This window comes from Danio rerio, chromosome 18, assembly GCF_052040795.2.
Source record: "Danio rerio strain M-AB ecotype USA chromosome 18, GRCz13ab, whole genome shotgun sequence".
In the NCBI taxonomy this organism is placed as follows: domain Eukaryota; kingdom Metazoa; phylum Chordata; class Actinopteri; order Cypriniformes; family Danionidae; genus Danio; species Danio rerio.
In genome coordinates, this window is record NC_141038.1 from 22437421 (window position 1) to 22456111 (window position 18691).

The 18691-nt window shown below is 36.4% G+C and overlaps 1 protein-coding gene across 2 annotated transcripts in view; it reads right to left on the minus strand.

Annotated features, from left to right (window-relative positions):
* igf1ra (insulin-like growth factor 1a receptor) overlaps positions 1-18691 on the minus strand; it is a 168190-nt gene that overhangs the window by 24635 nt on the left and 124864 nt on the right. For both annotated transcript variants that reach the window (XM_087291453.1, NM_152968.1), the window contains 8 exon segments: positions 17098-17401; positions 15545-15681; positions 13124-13268; positions 11102-11310; positions 8556-8682; positions 8225-8460; positions 4320-4487; positions 2941-3145 (listed from right to left, as the gene is read on the minus strand). In XM_087291453.1, coding sequence (XP_087147579.1) covers positions 2941-3145; positions 4320-4487; positions 8225-8460; positions 8556-8682; positions 11102-11310; positions 13124-13268; positions 15545-15681; positions 17098-17401 — 1531 coding nt within the window.

Below are 18691 nucleotides of genomic sequence, written 5' to 3' on the forward strand. Positions count from 1 at the left end.
TCGCTTTTTTTGTTTTAGCATGTTTCCAAGTCTATATTTTCACTCTCAATTAACAACACTGCCTCATTGTCTGTCCAGTGTTTCAAAGAGGCAAAAAGTAAACCAGTTTTGCAGTACACAAGCATAAGCTTTTTTAGATGTTTTAGTGTGGATATGATAAATTCAGAAGATATTTGAAAACACTAGCTTGAAAAGCCTTAGTGACCCAGCAGGCACACAACGTCATAAGACGTTAGTATTAAGTTAGATTTAGGTCGTAACGTCTGGCGACCAAAATTCAATGTCTAGCCAGCATCTAAGGACAATGTTATTTTGACGTCCAATAACGACATCAAATGACATTGATATTTGGTTGATTTTAGGTTGGAATTTATTGGAAAGTGAGCTAACGTCGAGCCAACATCTTAAGCCAAAAACTGACATTTACTCGTAAGGTATGGCAACCAAAACGATAGACGTCACATTGGTAACATCCACACCACATCAAGTTGTAACATCATTAGCAGGACTCAACAATAAGGACTGCATGCGAGGCGCTCGGGACAGTAGATAGGATTGTTACTGGCCTGATCTGTGCTGCCTAGTCACAAAAGTTCAATTTGCCTGTGACTATTTGTCAATTGCGTATGAATGCAGTCTTAGAATCGAGAAACAATTTGTGCTTTTAAGCCTTTAAATGCAGCCCTCTCTGTGATGTCATAAACACCATATTGCTATTTCGGTTTCTCTTATCTGATTGGATGTTGTGAGCATGTCGTTTTTTGTAACATGGTAAAAACCAGCACAGTGAAGTGACGCTAACATCAAATTATGAGGCTAAAAAGACATCTTGGAAACAGACATTGACGTGGGTACAACGCGTCAATTTGCTCATTATACATTTATTAACATTTTAAATTCTTTTAAATTCTAGATTCAAACACATTTTTGACACAATATTTAAAACGTGGCTTAGAAACAGTTATTAACTTTACCTTTTTTTTTTTGGTGGGGCCAGAGAAAATATTGACAGGGCAAGTAAAAATCTGAACCCCTGGGCCAATCGGGCCAACAGAAAAAAACCTTAACGTTGAACCCTGATTAGATATTGATATGTGGTTGATTTTAGGTTGGACGTTGAACATTGACGTCAGCCTGACGTTGAGTTCTGACGTCAACCCAATTTTCATTTCCAAACAAAATGCAATGTCCCCATGATGTTGGGGTATAATGTCAATCTGACGTCATGATGAATTAATGTGAGTGACCACCCTTTCGCCCAACCTCCAAATCAAAAGAAAGGGAGGAGGCTCAAGTCCTTTGGCTGCCTGAGGTCAAGATGGAAACATAAAGTCATCAGTAATGGAGAAAAGAATGCTTCATGAGAGTCCTGTTACTGTGGGAAAGCATATTTACATTTAAAAAGTCTGTTTTCTATCGATTAGAAACGGGAGCATCATATTGTCCCGGAGTGAACTGCAAACCATTACCTTGATGAAAATAGAGGTCCTAAAACAGAAGTTTGGGGAAGCTAAGTGGTAGAAGATGTTTGGCGACATCAATTTGCGCATCAATACTCATGACTCAAAACCCCAGCCCACCCCAAAACACACACACACACACACATACTTGCAACCAAATAAACAACCCCTCAAAAACCTCTGATTAAAAGATGTCCTGAAGGAACCCTCGGAAACTTTGAAAGCATGTGCTATTAGTAAACCTGAACTGATTCCTGTGTGCCATCCTTTGCCCGCATGAGACAAGAAAACATCCGATGCCACAAGCAAGGTAAACAAATAACACAATGCAGACGTCACTCCTCGTTTTCCAAACAAAAGCCTAACATGGAGCGAGCCCTCAGCCGGCGGCTGCTTTCCAGTCTCATTAATCCAGTCTGCGTCTGTTTGTGCATCCCAAATTACAGCCTGCTGAAATCTTAATATGCAACCGCCACCGTCGCCCCAGCAACAAACATCGTGGCCACACAGGCCTGGATTTCCCTACCTTTCCCCCCCTCGCCATCTGAGTCTGCTCCAGCCTCCGCTGCTGGCACCGACCCCTTCCCAAAACCTCATGTTCTGATCTTGTCAGCTCCATGTCGAAATAATTAGGTCTCGGTCCGACCTCCAGAATTCTGGTTTTGATTCCATGAAATCAAGCCGCCTCAAGACTATGAGCTCAGACCCGCTTTGATAATCGCTCTCCAGGAAGACTGAAGAAATTAAGGGCTTCAGACCACTGTTGTAAACTGTGGCAGAAAGTGATGGGAGTTACCCAGCCGCTGTTCCCACCGAACCTTTCCAGTAGTTTTCCATCAGAACTCTAGATTTATAAATCTGGCGAATCAATGCAGTACCAAAGTGGTTTATCGAACGGAAATATCCAAGCAAGTTCAAACAACAGCATTTGTGCTAATGTGTATTACTTGGCAGTTCATCAAACAGATTTAGGCGAGGCACTTAAAATGAAAATAAATGAAAAAAACTTTCTTATTTTATACAAGTAAAAAAAAGGGGGTGAATTTGGTCTATATACAGTACACATCCTGCCATATTTAATTCAGTAGGCACATAGAAGATGGTCTTTTGTGGCTGTTTGTACGCATTTAACCACATAAGCATCTGCTCTACAAAGGAAATTTAAACACACATGTTCCGCTTACGGCCAAAAATCATGTTTATGCATTCTATGTGCTATAAATGCACTATAAAAGAAAGCATTTAAATGTTTACAGGTTGGTCTGCTTTACTTTCATCAGGCTTTCCTAGGTTTTTCCCAAGAAAAGGATAAACATCTCAAAATTTGCATGGTAGTGATTGCATTGTATTAAATGCTACATATTTCTTTAAGATCAAACATTTGAACTATAAATGCTTTGAAATAGCAACTAAACCAAATAGACCTGTAGCATACTGTCTTTGACACCCTCTAGGAACTTCATTCGTGCATATACTGTACCTGGGTGTGAAAATAGAGTTGTGCAGGAAGTTCTCAAAGACTTTGCGGTAGGATCGGTCTTCAGCTTCTGCCTTCAGGTCCTCCTTGGTTTTTGGGCAGGGGCAGCAACCCTTCTCACCCCCGGCAACATCTGATTTTGTGGGCTTTGTCTCGCCCTCCATGTCTGACAAAGATGTGGCCGAGATCCGGATTGGGATCTTAAGCTCTGTAATGGAAAACAATCACACAGACTGAGCTGACTGAACAAACGGAAGCAATACACATACAAATTTTTCATAAATACAGTTCCCTTTAACACAGCTATTCAAATGTGGCATTGGACAGTCCCAGTTGAACAGTTACAATATAATGTAATAATAATAACAATAACAATAATAATAATAATAATACTACGATTAACTGTACAGTAGAGCTGCACGATTCTGTCTAAAATGAGAATCGCAATTTTTTTGCTTAAAACAAAGATCCCGATTTCCTCACAATTCTGTAGATGTAAAATAAAGGTTAATATGAGTCAGCAATTATTCTTGTTTTTTCTCAAATATATGGTAAAAAAACAATAATATTATGTGTAGGTCTACTGGTTTCTATAAATAATTCTATTCTACTTATATTAATTCTGATGTGAATTATGTTTGAGATACAGGCCTATGCTTGCATTCTGTCATTGACAACATTATTAGACCATTTTATTCACTGGTAAAATCAACATTATATAGGCCAGAGTAGTTATACTGACACTGTAAACATTTATTTTCATGCACAATTCTGTGTTTGCTATGAAAGAAAAAACATATCAAATGCTTGTCGCAGTCATAACTCTAAAATGCGATATGATTATTTAAATGATGTGCACGCTTTCGGTTTCATTTTCACTGCAAAGTGCTGTTCATACTTCGAGCGCGGCTCTCAAAAGATCACTCTGTGCCACTAACTGAATATTATTTACAACTTTATTACCCGTTACTCACAGCCTATGCAGGTTCTGTTCGCTAAAGTAGACAAGCGTGCGTCTATCATTAAGTAGGGTGCGCCCGCCCTCTCTGCGATAACAGCTCACGGTCAGCAGCTGTGTGATTCACATGTGACTTCCCAGCCGCGAATGCAGCATTATATGAAGACAAAAATGTCATTTTAGGTGAATTTTTAGGTGTCCATGTCACTGAGCAATGTATGTGAAACAATGAAAAGACTCGTGCAGCCGCTTCTCTCCTGAACTTGAAAATAAGATTGGCAGAATCGTAGAAATGCTGAATTAAGATCGGCTAGGGGGTCGAATCGAGATCGCGATCTTTTTTTGATTAATTGTGCAGCTCTACTTTACAGTAACTACTGTAAGAATTTACTTTTGGAATATCATTGGCCAAATGAGCACTCACCTTTAGAGCAGTAGTTATGCTGGTAGAGTTCACCATCTTCTGCCTGCTGCTGCCAACGGAGAAAGTAGAATGTTTTGTTTCCGTTGGGAGCGATAGGAGGAGACCACTTCACCATCAGGGATGAAGAGGAGTTGGCATATGCACGGGCATCAAGGGGCATTGACGGCGCTGTGGATTATCAAGATATTAGTTGGGATAAAAAGTCATATTGTTGATTGGACATAGAATTTTGTAGGGACTTATGATCCAGTCTTAAAATTGAGTCTTAAAAATGAATTTACTTTATGTTCGGAGTTCACAGTTGGCTGAACTCTCTCTGGCATGAAAGTTGGACAAATGAGGATAAAGAAATTAAAATTGCAGCTATACAGAACACTTAATCATGGACCAATATCTGTTAATATTAGACTAAACAGAATATATATTTTTTGCAGTAAGAATAAAACAAAAAAAGGTAATGTCAAACTATTTTTCTTCGATGCTTTAAATGAAAAATGTTTGCCTAAAAAAAGAGGATTGTTGACATTTTATTTAACATTTTAAGCGTTATTTGGTTATTATTGTTTCCCATAATATTAATGGGAATATTAATTAATATAAACTTTAAATTCAATAGTTCATGCTTAACATTTTCATAATAAAGGTTGCTTATAGTGAATGACAGTATAATTTCTGAACTAATAAAAATACATCTTGATAATTTTTTTTTAAACCTTTTATCTTATTAAGGGCTAATTTTACATATTTATGACTGGTAACACAGTACAGTAAGGTTGTTTTAGTGTTAGTTAAAGCATTTACTAACATGAACAAACAATAAACAATACATTTATTGCAGTACTTATACATGTTAGTCAACGTTAGTTAATGGTAATTAAGTTGTTCATCATTAGTTCATGTTAATGCATGAACTATTGTTAACAATCATAAATTTGGATTTTAATAATGCATTAGTAAATATTGACATATGGTTAATAAATGCTGTACGAGTATTGTTTTTAATAAGTTCATATCAGTAAATAGCTTAACCAACATTAACTAATGAAACCTTATTGTAAAGTGCGACTAATAAATCAAATTTTGTTTTCTTTCAACAAAACAGCTTTGATTCATTGGGAGTAATAATCAAGAAAATCTGGCAAATCATATAAAACATAAACCAAAAAAATGAAATCAGGAAACCAAAAATTTCACAAGGGTCTAATGTTGTTTTAGACATTCTGTTTTGATAATTAACATTCAATTACAGCATTAAAATATATTTTTCCCCGTTTTTTTTTACTTGGTGGATCATGGAGCACTGTAAAAACCCAACTTGAAAAAAGTTTAAATTAACTGTTATTTTTGTTGGTTAAGAAAAAAACTGTAAAAATGTCTTTACAACTACATTAAACATGTTTACCTAACCTAAATCAAAATTCTCTTCACCCAAAAAGGTTCTGTTACACCAAAAAGGTAACTTGTTACTTTAAGTTAATTTAATCTCAGACCTTGAAATAGAAATGTGAGCTCATCTAGGATCCTCAAAGGCAGGTGCTTGATTAAAAACAAACACATTAGCAAAATATCAGAAGAAAATCACCACTTTACACTGCCACTTTAGCTCTCAAAACATTTTTTTATGTCACAGCGTTCTGACCTACTGTACATGGTCTTCATCAGGTTAAACAATACAATTGGAGAACCTTAAGAAATAGCAGTACAGCTTTACACATTACACCAGCAAACAATCACCCCAATCAGACAACAAGCCAGTGAACAAACACACACACGCACGCACAAGCACAAGCACACGCACACACACAACAATATACATATGACAATATGAGATGCAAACATACAATTGCATACATACATTTACTGGCCTGTTGGTTGATTGATGTGATTATTTTTTGCAGGTGTGATGCGTTATATTTTTACGCTGAATACTTTGTCTCTTACACTGAATACTTTGTCGGAGAAAGTTTAAATTTAGATTTTTATTTGAAATCTTTTTTGCAATTGTAGGTTTGCATCTCATATTGTCATATGTATATTGTTGTATGTGTGTGTGTTTGTTTACTGGCTTGTTGGCTGATTGGTGTGATTGTTTGCAGGTGTGATGTGTAGAGCTGTACTTCTCCAAGTGTAACCTGATGAAGACCATGCAGGTCGAAACATTGTGACATTACAATTTTTTGAAAGCTAAAGTGGCAGTGTACCGATTTTCTTTTGATGTTTGAATCTCAGACCTCCTTACTCGAACAAATAAAGACTTTAACAACAATGACAAAAATAATAGTAACACCAATAATAACATTAATGTCATTATTATTAACAACAACAACAACAACAACAAACTAATACTGTGATAATGTTAATGTAATTTGAAATTATTAGCAATTTTAAATTTATACATTTTTTATTTATTTAGTGTCAGGAAAAATCACTAAAATGACCAACTTCAAAATGTTTTCTTCATATGCAAAATAGCTAATATTGGACTTTGTAGATTTTGTATTATTGAAAAATACATTTCTTAAGGGGACTAAAAGTATAATAGTTTTCGAACAAATTAAAAAATCCATTAATTCCAGCCAAATAAAAACAAATAAGACTTTCTTCTGAAGAAAAAAACATTATTGGAATTACTGTGAAAATTACCTTGCTTTCCTTTCCACACTGCAAAAAGCCTTTTAATGTAAAATTTCATATCACATTTACCTAGTTGGGCGCGGTGTGGTGGCGCAGTGGGTAGCACATTCGCCTGTGTGGAGTTTGCATGTTTTTCCGTGTTCGTGTGGGTTTATACACCACAGCCATATCACCTTGCAGCCCAAGACCGGTTACTCACTGAAGCTAAGCAGGGCTGAGCCTGGTCAGTACCTGGATGGGAGACCACTAGGGAACACTAGGTTGCTGTTGGAAGTGGTGTTAGTGAGGCCAGCAGGGGGCACTCAACCTGAGGTCTATGTGAGTCCTAATGCCCCAGTAAAAGTGAAGGGGACACTACACTGTCAGTGGGTGCCGTCTTTCGGATGAGACGTTAAACCGAGGTCCTGACTCTCTGTGGTCATTAAAAATCCCATGGCACTTCTTGTGAAAGAGCAGGGGTGTAACCCCGGTGTCCTGGCCAAAGTCCCTCTATCGGCCCATACGATCATGGCCTCCCAATCATCCCCTTCCACCGATTTGGCTCTATCACTGTCTCTCCACTCCACCAATAGCTGGTGTGTGGTGAGCGCACTGGTGCCGTTGTCCTGTGGCAGCCGTCGCATCATCCAAGTGGATGCTGCACACTGGTGGTGTGGAAAGACCCCCCCCCCGCATGATTGTGAAGCGCTTTGGGTGTATGGCCATACACAATAAATGCGCTATATAAATACACATTACATTACATTTCCTCCGGGTGCTCCGGTTTTTCCCCACAAGTCCAAAAACATGTGGTACAGATGAGTTGGGTAAGCTAAATTGTCCATAGTGTATGTATGTGAATGAATGTGTATGGATGTTTCCCAGTGATGGGTTGTGTCTGGAAGGGCATCCGCTGTAAAACATGTGCTGGATAAGTTGGTGGTTCATTCAGCTGTGGCGACCCCAGATTAATAAAGGGACCAAGCCGAAAAGAAAATAAATGAATGAATTTAAGTAGTTCGCTCTACAAAAAGAAACTCTTAGCGCATGTGGACTGTAAATTTGTATTTTACTGTTATGTATTTATATATATGGAAGTTTTTCCTCTAACAAAATGAAAATGGAAAAAGCCAAAAAAGATCAAATAATAAATTGAACTTTCAAACAACTACCCAAGTGATAAATCAAACGCTCAAATGATCAAATAATAATTCAAAATGCATTCTCAAATGAGCAATTCAATGTATTTGATATAATTTTTTTACAGTGAGGGAAACTAGTGTGTAACCAACCTGATGCATTGGTGCGGATGTAGACCACCTCACTCTTAGCTCCCCCAACATGCTTGTCCTCTACAACCAGAGTGACGGCCTTCACAAAGATGGCATACTGAGTCCAGGGTTTAAGGGGGGACAGCAGTACTCCAGGATCTATCGATTTTTCCTGAGGAAGGTCCACATCCACCATGTTCCAGCTATTAGAGCCACACCCATCCTGTCCATCGAATTCAGTGATGTTCTGGAATGGTCTACATCAAGACAACAACACACAAACATACATTTATATAACGCTCCATCCCAGCTGGAAGTGAAAAATAGGTTTACAATAGTAACTGGTACTTACGCCTCCTTGTAATACACAATGAAGCTGATGAGGTCTCTGTAGTCTGGCGGTCGATATCGCTCCCAAGTGAGCTTTATCCGAGTACTCTGAGTGTGGTTGGATCTGAACTTAAGAATATAACTCTCACCTAGAAGAGGGGTCATAAGAGAGATTTAACTAAAAGCACCCCGAAGAGTTCTTCAGCTTGAATGTAAGACTGTGCCATGGCCTTTCCATCTTTCATGAGCTTCTAGGAATTGAAGTGGTATTAGAAAAGGCACTTCTGCTAATGTCTCACCAGTCTACAGTCAGAGCAATTACATTCTGCAGGAAAAAAGAAGAAACGAGCGCATTGGCTGAGCCATTATCATTGTTCTTCAGAGCAAATTCACTCTATGTGGAAATCTGTCAAAGGCATAATAGGGAAGCAGATAGCGAAGGACTACCGGGACACCTGAGGAGCAAACTGCATTTTAAAAGGCTTGAGTAATGAGATAACGCTGCCGTCTACCAACCAATTCAAACGGCCGTAAAATGTATTTGGACATTTAAACCTCAATTAAAAACTCCGCAGCATAGAAATATCAAACTTATTTATAAGAACACGTTCAGGTTTGAACTGAGCAGTCTTGTGTGAAGATTTTACTTTCTTAGAAGTGACTTTTTACACCTACTGTGCTAAACATTACACTGGAGCAAATTGGTTAAATGTGATCATAAAAATGGCTCAGAAAAAAAAATTACAGTACTTCTAAGGTCATTTTTAGCTTTATGTGTTTGCAGAGGCAATCTGACTTAATATTTTGATAATGTAAGATTCAAAAAATGTCTAAAAAATAATGCAAGTCTTGTCCGAAAATATTCATTCTGTCTGGTGTTCTAACAGTCAGCTAAGTTGCCTTCAAACTTCAAAGGAGCTGACAGTAAAAATCCAGTGAACAGCCTGAGTGTCAGAAAACCCAGTTATGATAATGATTATAAATGAGTTTATGGAATGAGTATATTTTAATGTCCTGACTTTATCTGATCAACACAAACCTGACAAGTCTTATTTTAGCACAAGCACAATAGCAATGGAAAAAAATGACAACATTGTCCTCTCTTGAAACCACACAATTATTAGATTACATTTTCTGATTAGAATACAAGCATGCACTGGAAGAGCAAGACACATCAGAATAAAATAGAATTTTATTAATTGTCAATTAAATTCAACAATAAATGATTAGCAGTTTATCTAATAAAAGAATAAAAGCATCAATAAAAATGAAATGATCAAATATGATAAATGGCATAAGTGGATAATGATTATTATTACTGATTATATGACTGAAAGAAAACAGTGATTGCTCGTTTAGAAGCAACACTCACAGGTTATTGTAAAAATCCAACAATAATTTGATATTCGTTTATAACGTCAATTCATTTAAAGATTGTTTTAAATGTATAACATTTGAATCTACTTTGATTTTATATTTGGTAATGTATTACACCGCTCAGCATATATGAGTAAACCCCTCACAAATCACTGATTTAAACTAATATTTTCTATAGGATGCTTTACAATAATATTTTTGTGCATATACATTAGATTAGTCAGTGATGAAGCCAAATCTGGAGCTTATCTAACAAAATAATTTATAATAATGGTCCACAATTGGTACACCAAAACTTATATATTATAGAAAAACAATATTATTTAAATAGCAAGAATCAAGAGACACAAAACATACACAATTTTGTTCAAATTTTGTAATTTTTTTTTAAATATTTCACGATTTTAAATGTATTATCCTTCTATTTCTATGGATGTCCAATAACTAAAATATTATTTTAATAAATAAATCTGTTTAATAAATCTGTTTTGTTCAAATGCTATAAAAAATATTGGCTATGTTCACTGAGAAATGGATATAAATATATTTATTTTCGAAATAGGGTGTATTTATTTATGCTGAGCACTGTATGTGATCATGAAAAACATCTGAATTGATATTAGACGTTTGATTTGAATAACTCCAATTGAATAAAAAAACTAATGTAAATAAGAAATCAGTTAGTCATTCAATATCTCTATATAAATACTTGTTAAATTGCCGCATGTATACACTACCTGACAAAAGTTTAGTCACCTATCCAAGTTTTAGGAACAACAAATAATAACTTGACTTCTAGTTGATCATTTAGTATCAGAAGTGGCCTATATTAAAGGCAAAGGCCTCTAGATTATGCTTTTAATTATTTAATTAGGACAGTAAGGTCTGACTTTGCTTAGACAAAAGACTTGTAATCTACCAGAAATAATGTACAGTATAAATATAAAGTCATGGTGAAATTGAAAATAAATGAATATTGTGTATGACTCCCATGAGCTTGGATGACTGCATCCATACATCTCTGCAATGACTCAGATAACTTATTCTAGTGTATAACTAAAATGAATAAAAGAATCAAAGAAGCATTGTGATCCATCAAGACTCATTGTACTTTTGAATCCTCACACACTGAATATTTTTCACTAAAGATTTACACCTCTAGTCATTGAGAGAAAAGCTTTGTCTACTCACAACTTGCTCGCTCTCCGTTGCTACGAACATCGTCCTCTGCCATCTTTTCCCTGACGCTGGTTTTCTCCCACATTTTCCGGATCTCAGACATGCAAAGCTTGGGATTGAAGCGGAAGTATAGTTTCCCCGTTCTAATGGTCAGATTGTGCTGAGTCCAGTCCCAGAGATACTGCAAGTTGTGATTGTCCACTGCATGGAATGCGTATGTACTGTAACACACAAACATTTACAAAGATCATTACTAATATAAGAAAAATGGAATGGAATGAAAGTGATCAGATCTGATTGTACACATGACGAATGCGGTATGTGTGAAAACAACAACTGAAGCACGTGCACAGATTGTATTTCAGTAAAGCCAGATTGGAGATCAGGGCTCAGAAGAGGGTTAAGATGATTTCTACAGCTGCACTGAACAGCTCAGGAACGCGGAGAATGTCTGCGCCGCTTTACAAGCATTTCTGGAGACGAAACTCAACCCTAGTGAGATCACAACACAAAAGTTCCCACAGCCTCCCTCACACATCCTCCACAAAACTTACGCCAGGAGAGCAAACATCTGACAGAAGCTGAACAGAAAAAACAATCATAATTAAATTTAGAATATATAAAACCATTAGCCCTTCTGTACATTTTGTATTATTTTTACAGAGTCCGGTTTAATGAAGATTTTCACATTTTAAACAGAATAGTTTTAATAAATAATTTCTAATAATTAATTTATTTTGTCTTTGCCATGATGACCACACGGTTTCAGACTTGATCAGGACTGGGATGTTACCTCTCGATCAGGACTTGAATATATATATATATATATATATATATATATATATATATATATATATATATATATATATGTATATATATATATGTGTGTGTGTGTGTGTGTGTGTGTGTGTGTGTGTGTGTGTGTATGTATATATATATATATATATATATATATATATATATATATATATATATATATATATATATATATATATATATATATATATATATATATATATATATATATATATATCATTATGAGTAAGTGAAAGATGTTTGGAACCACAAGGACACTTCATAGAGCTGGCCGGCCGAGCTGAGTGCTCGAGGGAGAAGGGCCTTAGTCAGGGAGGTGATGTGATCAATAATCTGATGGTCCACTGTATATCTATCAGGAATATTCACTGAAATGACCAACCCTGAGATATTTTGTTGATATGTACAATAGCTAATTCTGGACATTGTAGATTTTGTCTCATTAATTTTCATAGTCCCGGTCAATAACGCCGAAAAAAAAAATACATTGTGTAATTTGTGTTGTTCATATTTAGCTTACTCAGAATCAGTCACATTTTAGTTTTAGCTTTCCGCTACTAAAATCTTGTTCTGTAAGCTAATAACTAATTAATAGTTAAACTTTTAGTATCACATTAACACATTAATTAATTACAGCCAACAATTTTTCATAATGCATTAATGGAGTTTTTATTACTATTATTATAATTTTAAAAGTCATATATTCATACAGAAAAACCTTGGGTCACATGGGTAGGGGGTGGGGGGTTGCGTCATCATAAGTCTCAACCAATGAAAGCATTTGGCGTGTGTCTGAGTACTGTACTACAACTGCAGTGCTCACATGAATGGCATACTACAGAAAAATAGAGGAAGGTACCTAACTATTAAATGATTGTTTTCGTTTTAAATCTGTTCCACATGACAAAAAATGCAATGCAACTAATTGCGATAAAAAAGTATAATAAATAAAAATAAAAAGACAAATAATTATAGTTGATGGCAGAAAGTCTAACGCAACCCCTGAGATAAAGAGCTGTCAAATATCTTCTTAATTATATCAACATATAGATCAAACCATGAAATGATCTTCAATTGAAACCGGCCAGCAAATATCTGCTGTTGAGCGAGACATTTAGCATGTACACGACACCTGTTTTCCAGACACCGCTCTGCTCAGTCCACAATCAATCATCCAAACGTCACCACAATAGTTCTGTGCTTTAACTGTTTACTTACTTATCCACAAGCTCTTCTCCAACAATGTATCGCAGGCTCTTGAGGAAGGACAGAGAGCCCAGAGTATGAGTGTGCTTGATCCTTACATATCCAGTCACTGTCTGGATCAGCCCCATGAAACTCTCCAGCTCTGATGCAATGTTATCTGAAGAAACAGAGGCAAAGAGACACTCAATAACATTAATCACCTCAATTCCTAATCATTTAATAATTAAATCATTCATGCTTACTGGATGTTGATTACCTGTTTTAATTTAAAGTAATAATTATATAATTAAAAATACAAATTTTGTAGTGATTATATTTGTTTATACAACAGTTTTGTCTGGTTTTTGAATCTGATTGGCTGATAGCTGTGCAATATTCTGACAGTAACAGCACACATCCAGCCTCTTCACCCCTTACCTTTGTGTATTACTCCACCTACAAACAGTAACAAGCAGAGGACACTCTACAGTTTGACTAATATTGCAGCTATTGGACAACATAATGCACGTTTGAGGCTATTTTTAGTTTAGGTTGCACCTATCCAGTTTATTCATAAGGATAGTGCCTGTTTCAAAATATTTAATATTTCTGAGAGACAGCGCATTGGCGGCCATTAGCCTGTCATTGAGCAATGATGGTTGACGATGTTCAACCACAAGATGTTGTCAGAAACAGCACAATAAGAGAAATACAGTGTAATTTCAGCTGATCAAAACATTATTAAACAGATAATTGACTTTCTAAATCGATCTCTCTCTTTTGTATGTTGTAGTGCTGTATTTATACCATAGCAATATTGTAAAAGAGAAATACTGAGAGAAATCTCTGTAGACTGATGGTATTTCATGCCGTTCAGCCTTATAATCTTAAAATGTCAGTAAAATCACTTGTTTTGTCATTACTTAAGACATTACACTAGAGAATCATTCAAATACTAGCTCTAAAGTGACGTTTGTGAATGAGCAACGGTTTCCGATTTTCTGACGTCAGCTGCAGATGTGAAGGAATGGCGGAAGAAAGTAGTTCCTCTAACAAAGAGGTTTTTAGACTTTCCGTGTTCGATTTCCTTTTTTATACATGCGATTATGCCGTAGAACTGTTGTATAAATGCAATATGGCACTCATAGCAGTGCGATGTGGCTGTATATCGTCATTGGACACTAAGACACTATCCAAATTCTATTTTTGTACCCCTACCCCTTCCCCTTGGCCCTTAAAAACGAGTTTGAAGAGGAAGGGTTTCAAAATGTACCCCTAAAAAATGAAACAGCACTACAGCACCTGCACACGTCATCATATGTCATCGCAATCTCTTGCTTCATATGTGATCAGATGATTGCGACTGCTGTAGTTATTCTAGTTTTGTTATTTTTTTGGTATTTACTGTAGCTTCAAGAATCACTGAAGGCATATAATGTTATCATAGCGATATAATGCGGCAATAAGATCATAACTGTACTGTGTATTTGCACTGTGCCCATATTCATCACTGGATTCAAGCACATCAAAAACAACATTGACCATTATAGCAGACACTGTGAAAAGGTTAATTGCAGCCACTAGACTTTTTTGACAGGGTATTCCAGTGTCATCGAATGTCAGTATATTGTGGGTTTACTGTACAGGAGTCATTATTAAAGATTATAGATAGCGAAATTTAGCGTTTTTTTTTTTAAAGCATGGTGGTAAAATACGAATGTGTTTATGAATATATTAAAACATATGCTTGTTTGTTGTAAAAATTTGTAACAATGACAATTTATTAAAAAAATACAAATTTAAGGATTTCCTTACTTCCAGGTGCAACTATCCTGCCGTTGTAGCTACTGTAGTCTATTCTGGGAAATTTTCGTACTCCTTGGCTTCGAGTGTGGATCAGAAAAATCTTTGTTCGAAGGGGTATTTACCCTTTCCCCTTAGCCCTATGCCTTCCAAGCTAAAGAGAATTGGGACATCCCTACCACTTCATGGGAATGCGCAAAACGAAGGGAAGGGGTAAGGAGAAGGGCTAAGGGGTAGAATTGGGATTGGGCCAAAGGCACTCGGCCTCCAACCTCATGCAACGTACGTCTCCCACCAGTGCCGATATACAGCCACATCGCACTGCTACGAGTGTGATATTGCTCATATATATATATATATATATATATATATATATATATATATATATATATATATATATATATATATATATATATATATATATATATATATATGTATGTATGTGTATATATATATATATATATATATATATATATATATATATATATATATGTATATATATATATATATAGAATTACATATAAATATAATCTCAATTTAAATTTTAAGGTTTTCAATTACTATGGATACTCAGAATAAAATAATAATTAAAAGGCTTGGTGATGTGATGAGAAACTGGCCTTATCAGCGGGTGAGAGTGAGGGTACTTACTGCCCCGGCGGATGTTGATTTGCAGGTTGCCTTTGATGACTGTGCAGCCCTGCAGTGATTGAGCCGCGTCCACAGAGTCGATTGTTTTAGATTCGCAGACTTTATCGCACAGGCCGTCACACGCGCTGCAAAACATACTGCAGGTGGCACAGACAGAGAAGGAGAAAAGACAGAGTGTCAAGGACAGATTACAGACACACACACGCATGTACACAAGCAAAAACACACACACACACACACACACACACGCACGCACTTGAGACAGGCAAATGCTTGTGAAGCGTGACATGATTATTGTGTCTCAGCAAAACATCAAGTATATTTAAAGCTTGTTTTTGACAAACACAAGGTCACTACTTTATGAGGTGTTTGTGCAAGTCCTCGCTTGAACCCTGGCATTTGTGTGAAAGGAGGATCATTAAACCCGGTCTGCTCCATTAAAAGACAAAACAGACTCTGTATGTAAAAAAAAGCTCCATAGAAAAGTCCTTTTGTTTGTTTTCTCTTAATATTGCAGCTGAAATGTGCAGGTGTTCAATAAAAGTTCAAGATCTGCTCTTAACACATATTTCTCTAGTGTTTTTCTATCTGAAAGTGAACAGGCCTGGGTTTTGAATATTTAATAGTACAAATAAATCTCAGTCTAAACCTTCTGCTCGTAGATTCTAATACAACAGTATAAAAAAAAATGTCACATTAATAATTTCTTATGTTTTTCAAAACTCCAAAAAAAGAAGCTACATTTAATTTTTTACATAAGCTGCGTCTGAAATCGCATACTTCCATACTATGTAGTATGCTTAAAACAGTATGCGAGGCAAATAGTATGTCTTAATTGATAGCATTCAAAAAACAGTATGTGAGAAGTTCCCAGATGACCTACTACAGGTGAGATTCTGAAGTGCGCATCAGTTGGACACTATGCTCATACCTGTCAACCCTCCCGTTTTTCCCAGGATTCTCCCGTGTTCTATCTCGCTATTATCCTGTAAAGGTATTTTCCTGTATTTCTACCGTATTTTGAGTGTTTCTCTGAAGAGTGTTTGTGTGTGTGTTTTGGTGGTGGGGGGTGAGGTCATGGGGTTAGGGTCCCTTATTATGGTGGGTATATCCCTTATTTTTACATCCCAATGTTGACAGGTATGGCTATGCTATCCCATGATGCATCGCGAGCGAATTCATGAACAGGAGTGAAGCGACGACACTGCCATGGGTAGGTCACGTGATGATGATAAAATGGCGAATGTAGTACGCCTACGTTTTTAGGCGCATTCCAAGTAGCATAAATAAGCACTATTCTATGCCATTTTGTAGTAAAAACAGCGTAAGTAATGCGTTCACACTGAGAACCCCCCCTCCTCAAAAAAGTGCACTTTAAATACCCAGATGATGCACTTATTCAACCGGTAAAATGAAATGTGCAATGATGGACACTTCACGCACTCAACAACCCCTGCTGTTTTCTGTGTTTAAATGGCACGGCAGCATCACTATATACAGTAAAGGAAACACTACTGACACCGGCATCTAATAAGGCATTTCTAGTGTCGTACCTCTGAGTCTCATTTCGGGTGAATCCGGGTGGACAGTCCGGCATACACTCTCCGTTGTGAATGACGAAGTCCACCTCGCTGGGTAGGTGAACACGGGCACACATCTCCATAGTGATGCAGCGCCATCCTTCAAACTTGTAGGTATCTGGCGGGCAGGCCTCGACACATCGGTCCTCGTGAAAGTAATGCTGGCAGGCGGCGCATGCTTTATCATTGTCTGCTTCCGTACAGCTGCCCAGGCACTGGGGGTGACAACACTGGCCCGCATCCGTGCACGCTCTCTTCTCACACTCCTTAGGACACACTGGAAAAGAAGAACACAAATAAAGAGAACACGTCAGTTGCTGTTACAAAAGAAATGTCAGTTTCAGTATACAAGGAAACTTAAAATTAAAATTTTTAAAAACCTCCTGAGGCGTAAACCAGATAAAAGTCAGTTATACTGTAAGATCGGTAATTTATTAAGCAACTTAGGAACTTGTATAAGAGAAAAACTGTCATGTACGGAAGGCCATCTAGGTCAAAAGTTTGATTGCCAGCATGCAGTACGATCATGTAGACAAGCACAACGGCCAATGAAATTCCAGTATTTGACAAATTTCCATATGTGATGCAAAAATACAGTCCTTCTGAATACATGTACAAAATTTCAGATGTTGATTCATCTGCAAATATCAGCTGGTATAACTGCATATCTATGCATTTTTTCAGCATTAATCGCAGTATGCAAATCTGCAAGTTACATCGCAGGATCTTTGCATTTAATTACTGAATAGCTGAACCTCAATATTGTTAGACTCACAATGGTCCCAATGTATTTCCTGTTTTACATTTTAAATTTTTATTTCTTCTAGAAATCCAAAAAGAGTCGCATATTGATAAATAATGTTATGATAACTGTTTTAACATGAGGTTATGATTGAACAGGTCAATCCTAAAAAACTTGTTACAGTTATACAATAGTTTGATAACAAGCAAGAAAATGTTTATGGGCCAATGGCATCACCATATTTAATTGGTCCATTGTTTTCATCCGTGCTTTAATTTGTTTATTTGATACATTTTTGGACTTTTAAAAGGTATTTTATGCAGATCCACTCCCCTACAAAATCATCCCAATCTATGTACAATAATGAATTGAATACAAATTGAGTTTTTAAATATTTTGATAAATTACATTCATATCGCAATATATATTGCAGTAAAACTAAATATTGCAATGTAATTTTATGTATTGTGCAGCCCTAACAAACACTAAAGAAACATTCAAAATAACATCAACATAGCCAAAACATGCATGTTGACATGAATTTTAATGTTACATTTATGGTATGTTATGGTACGGTTCGGTACGCTTTTATGGCCATTTCTACTGTCAAAAGGTACCAAAAAGCTAGAAGTACCGTACCACTTTTTGGGTACCCTTTCAAAAGAGTACCAAAAGGCGAAGTGAGACACACAGCTTAGCGATATTGGTTTAAAGAGATACGTCTCTAGCTCATGCACAAGCCAGAAGAATGAAAACAAAGAAAGTGCCATTTTTAAATACACAACCGAGACATTACATATATACATGTAATAACAAGCCATGGTC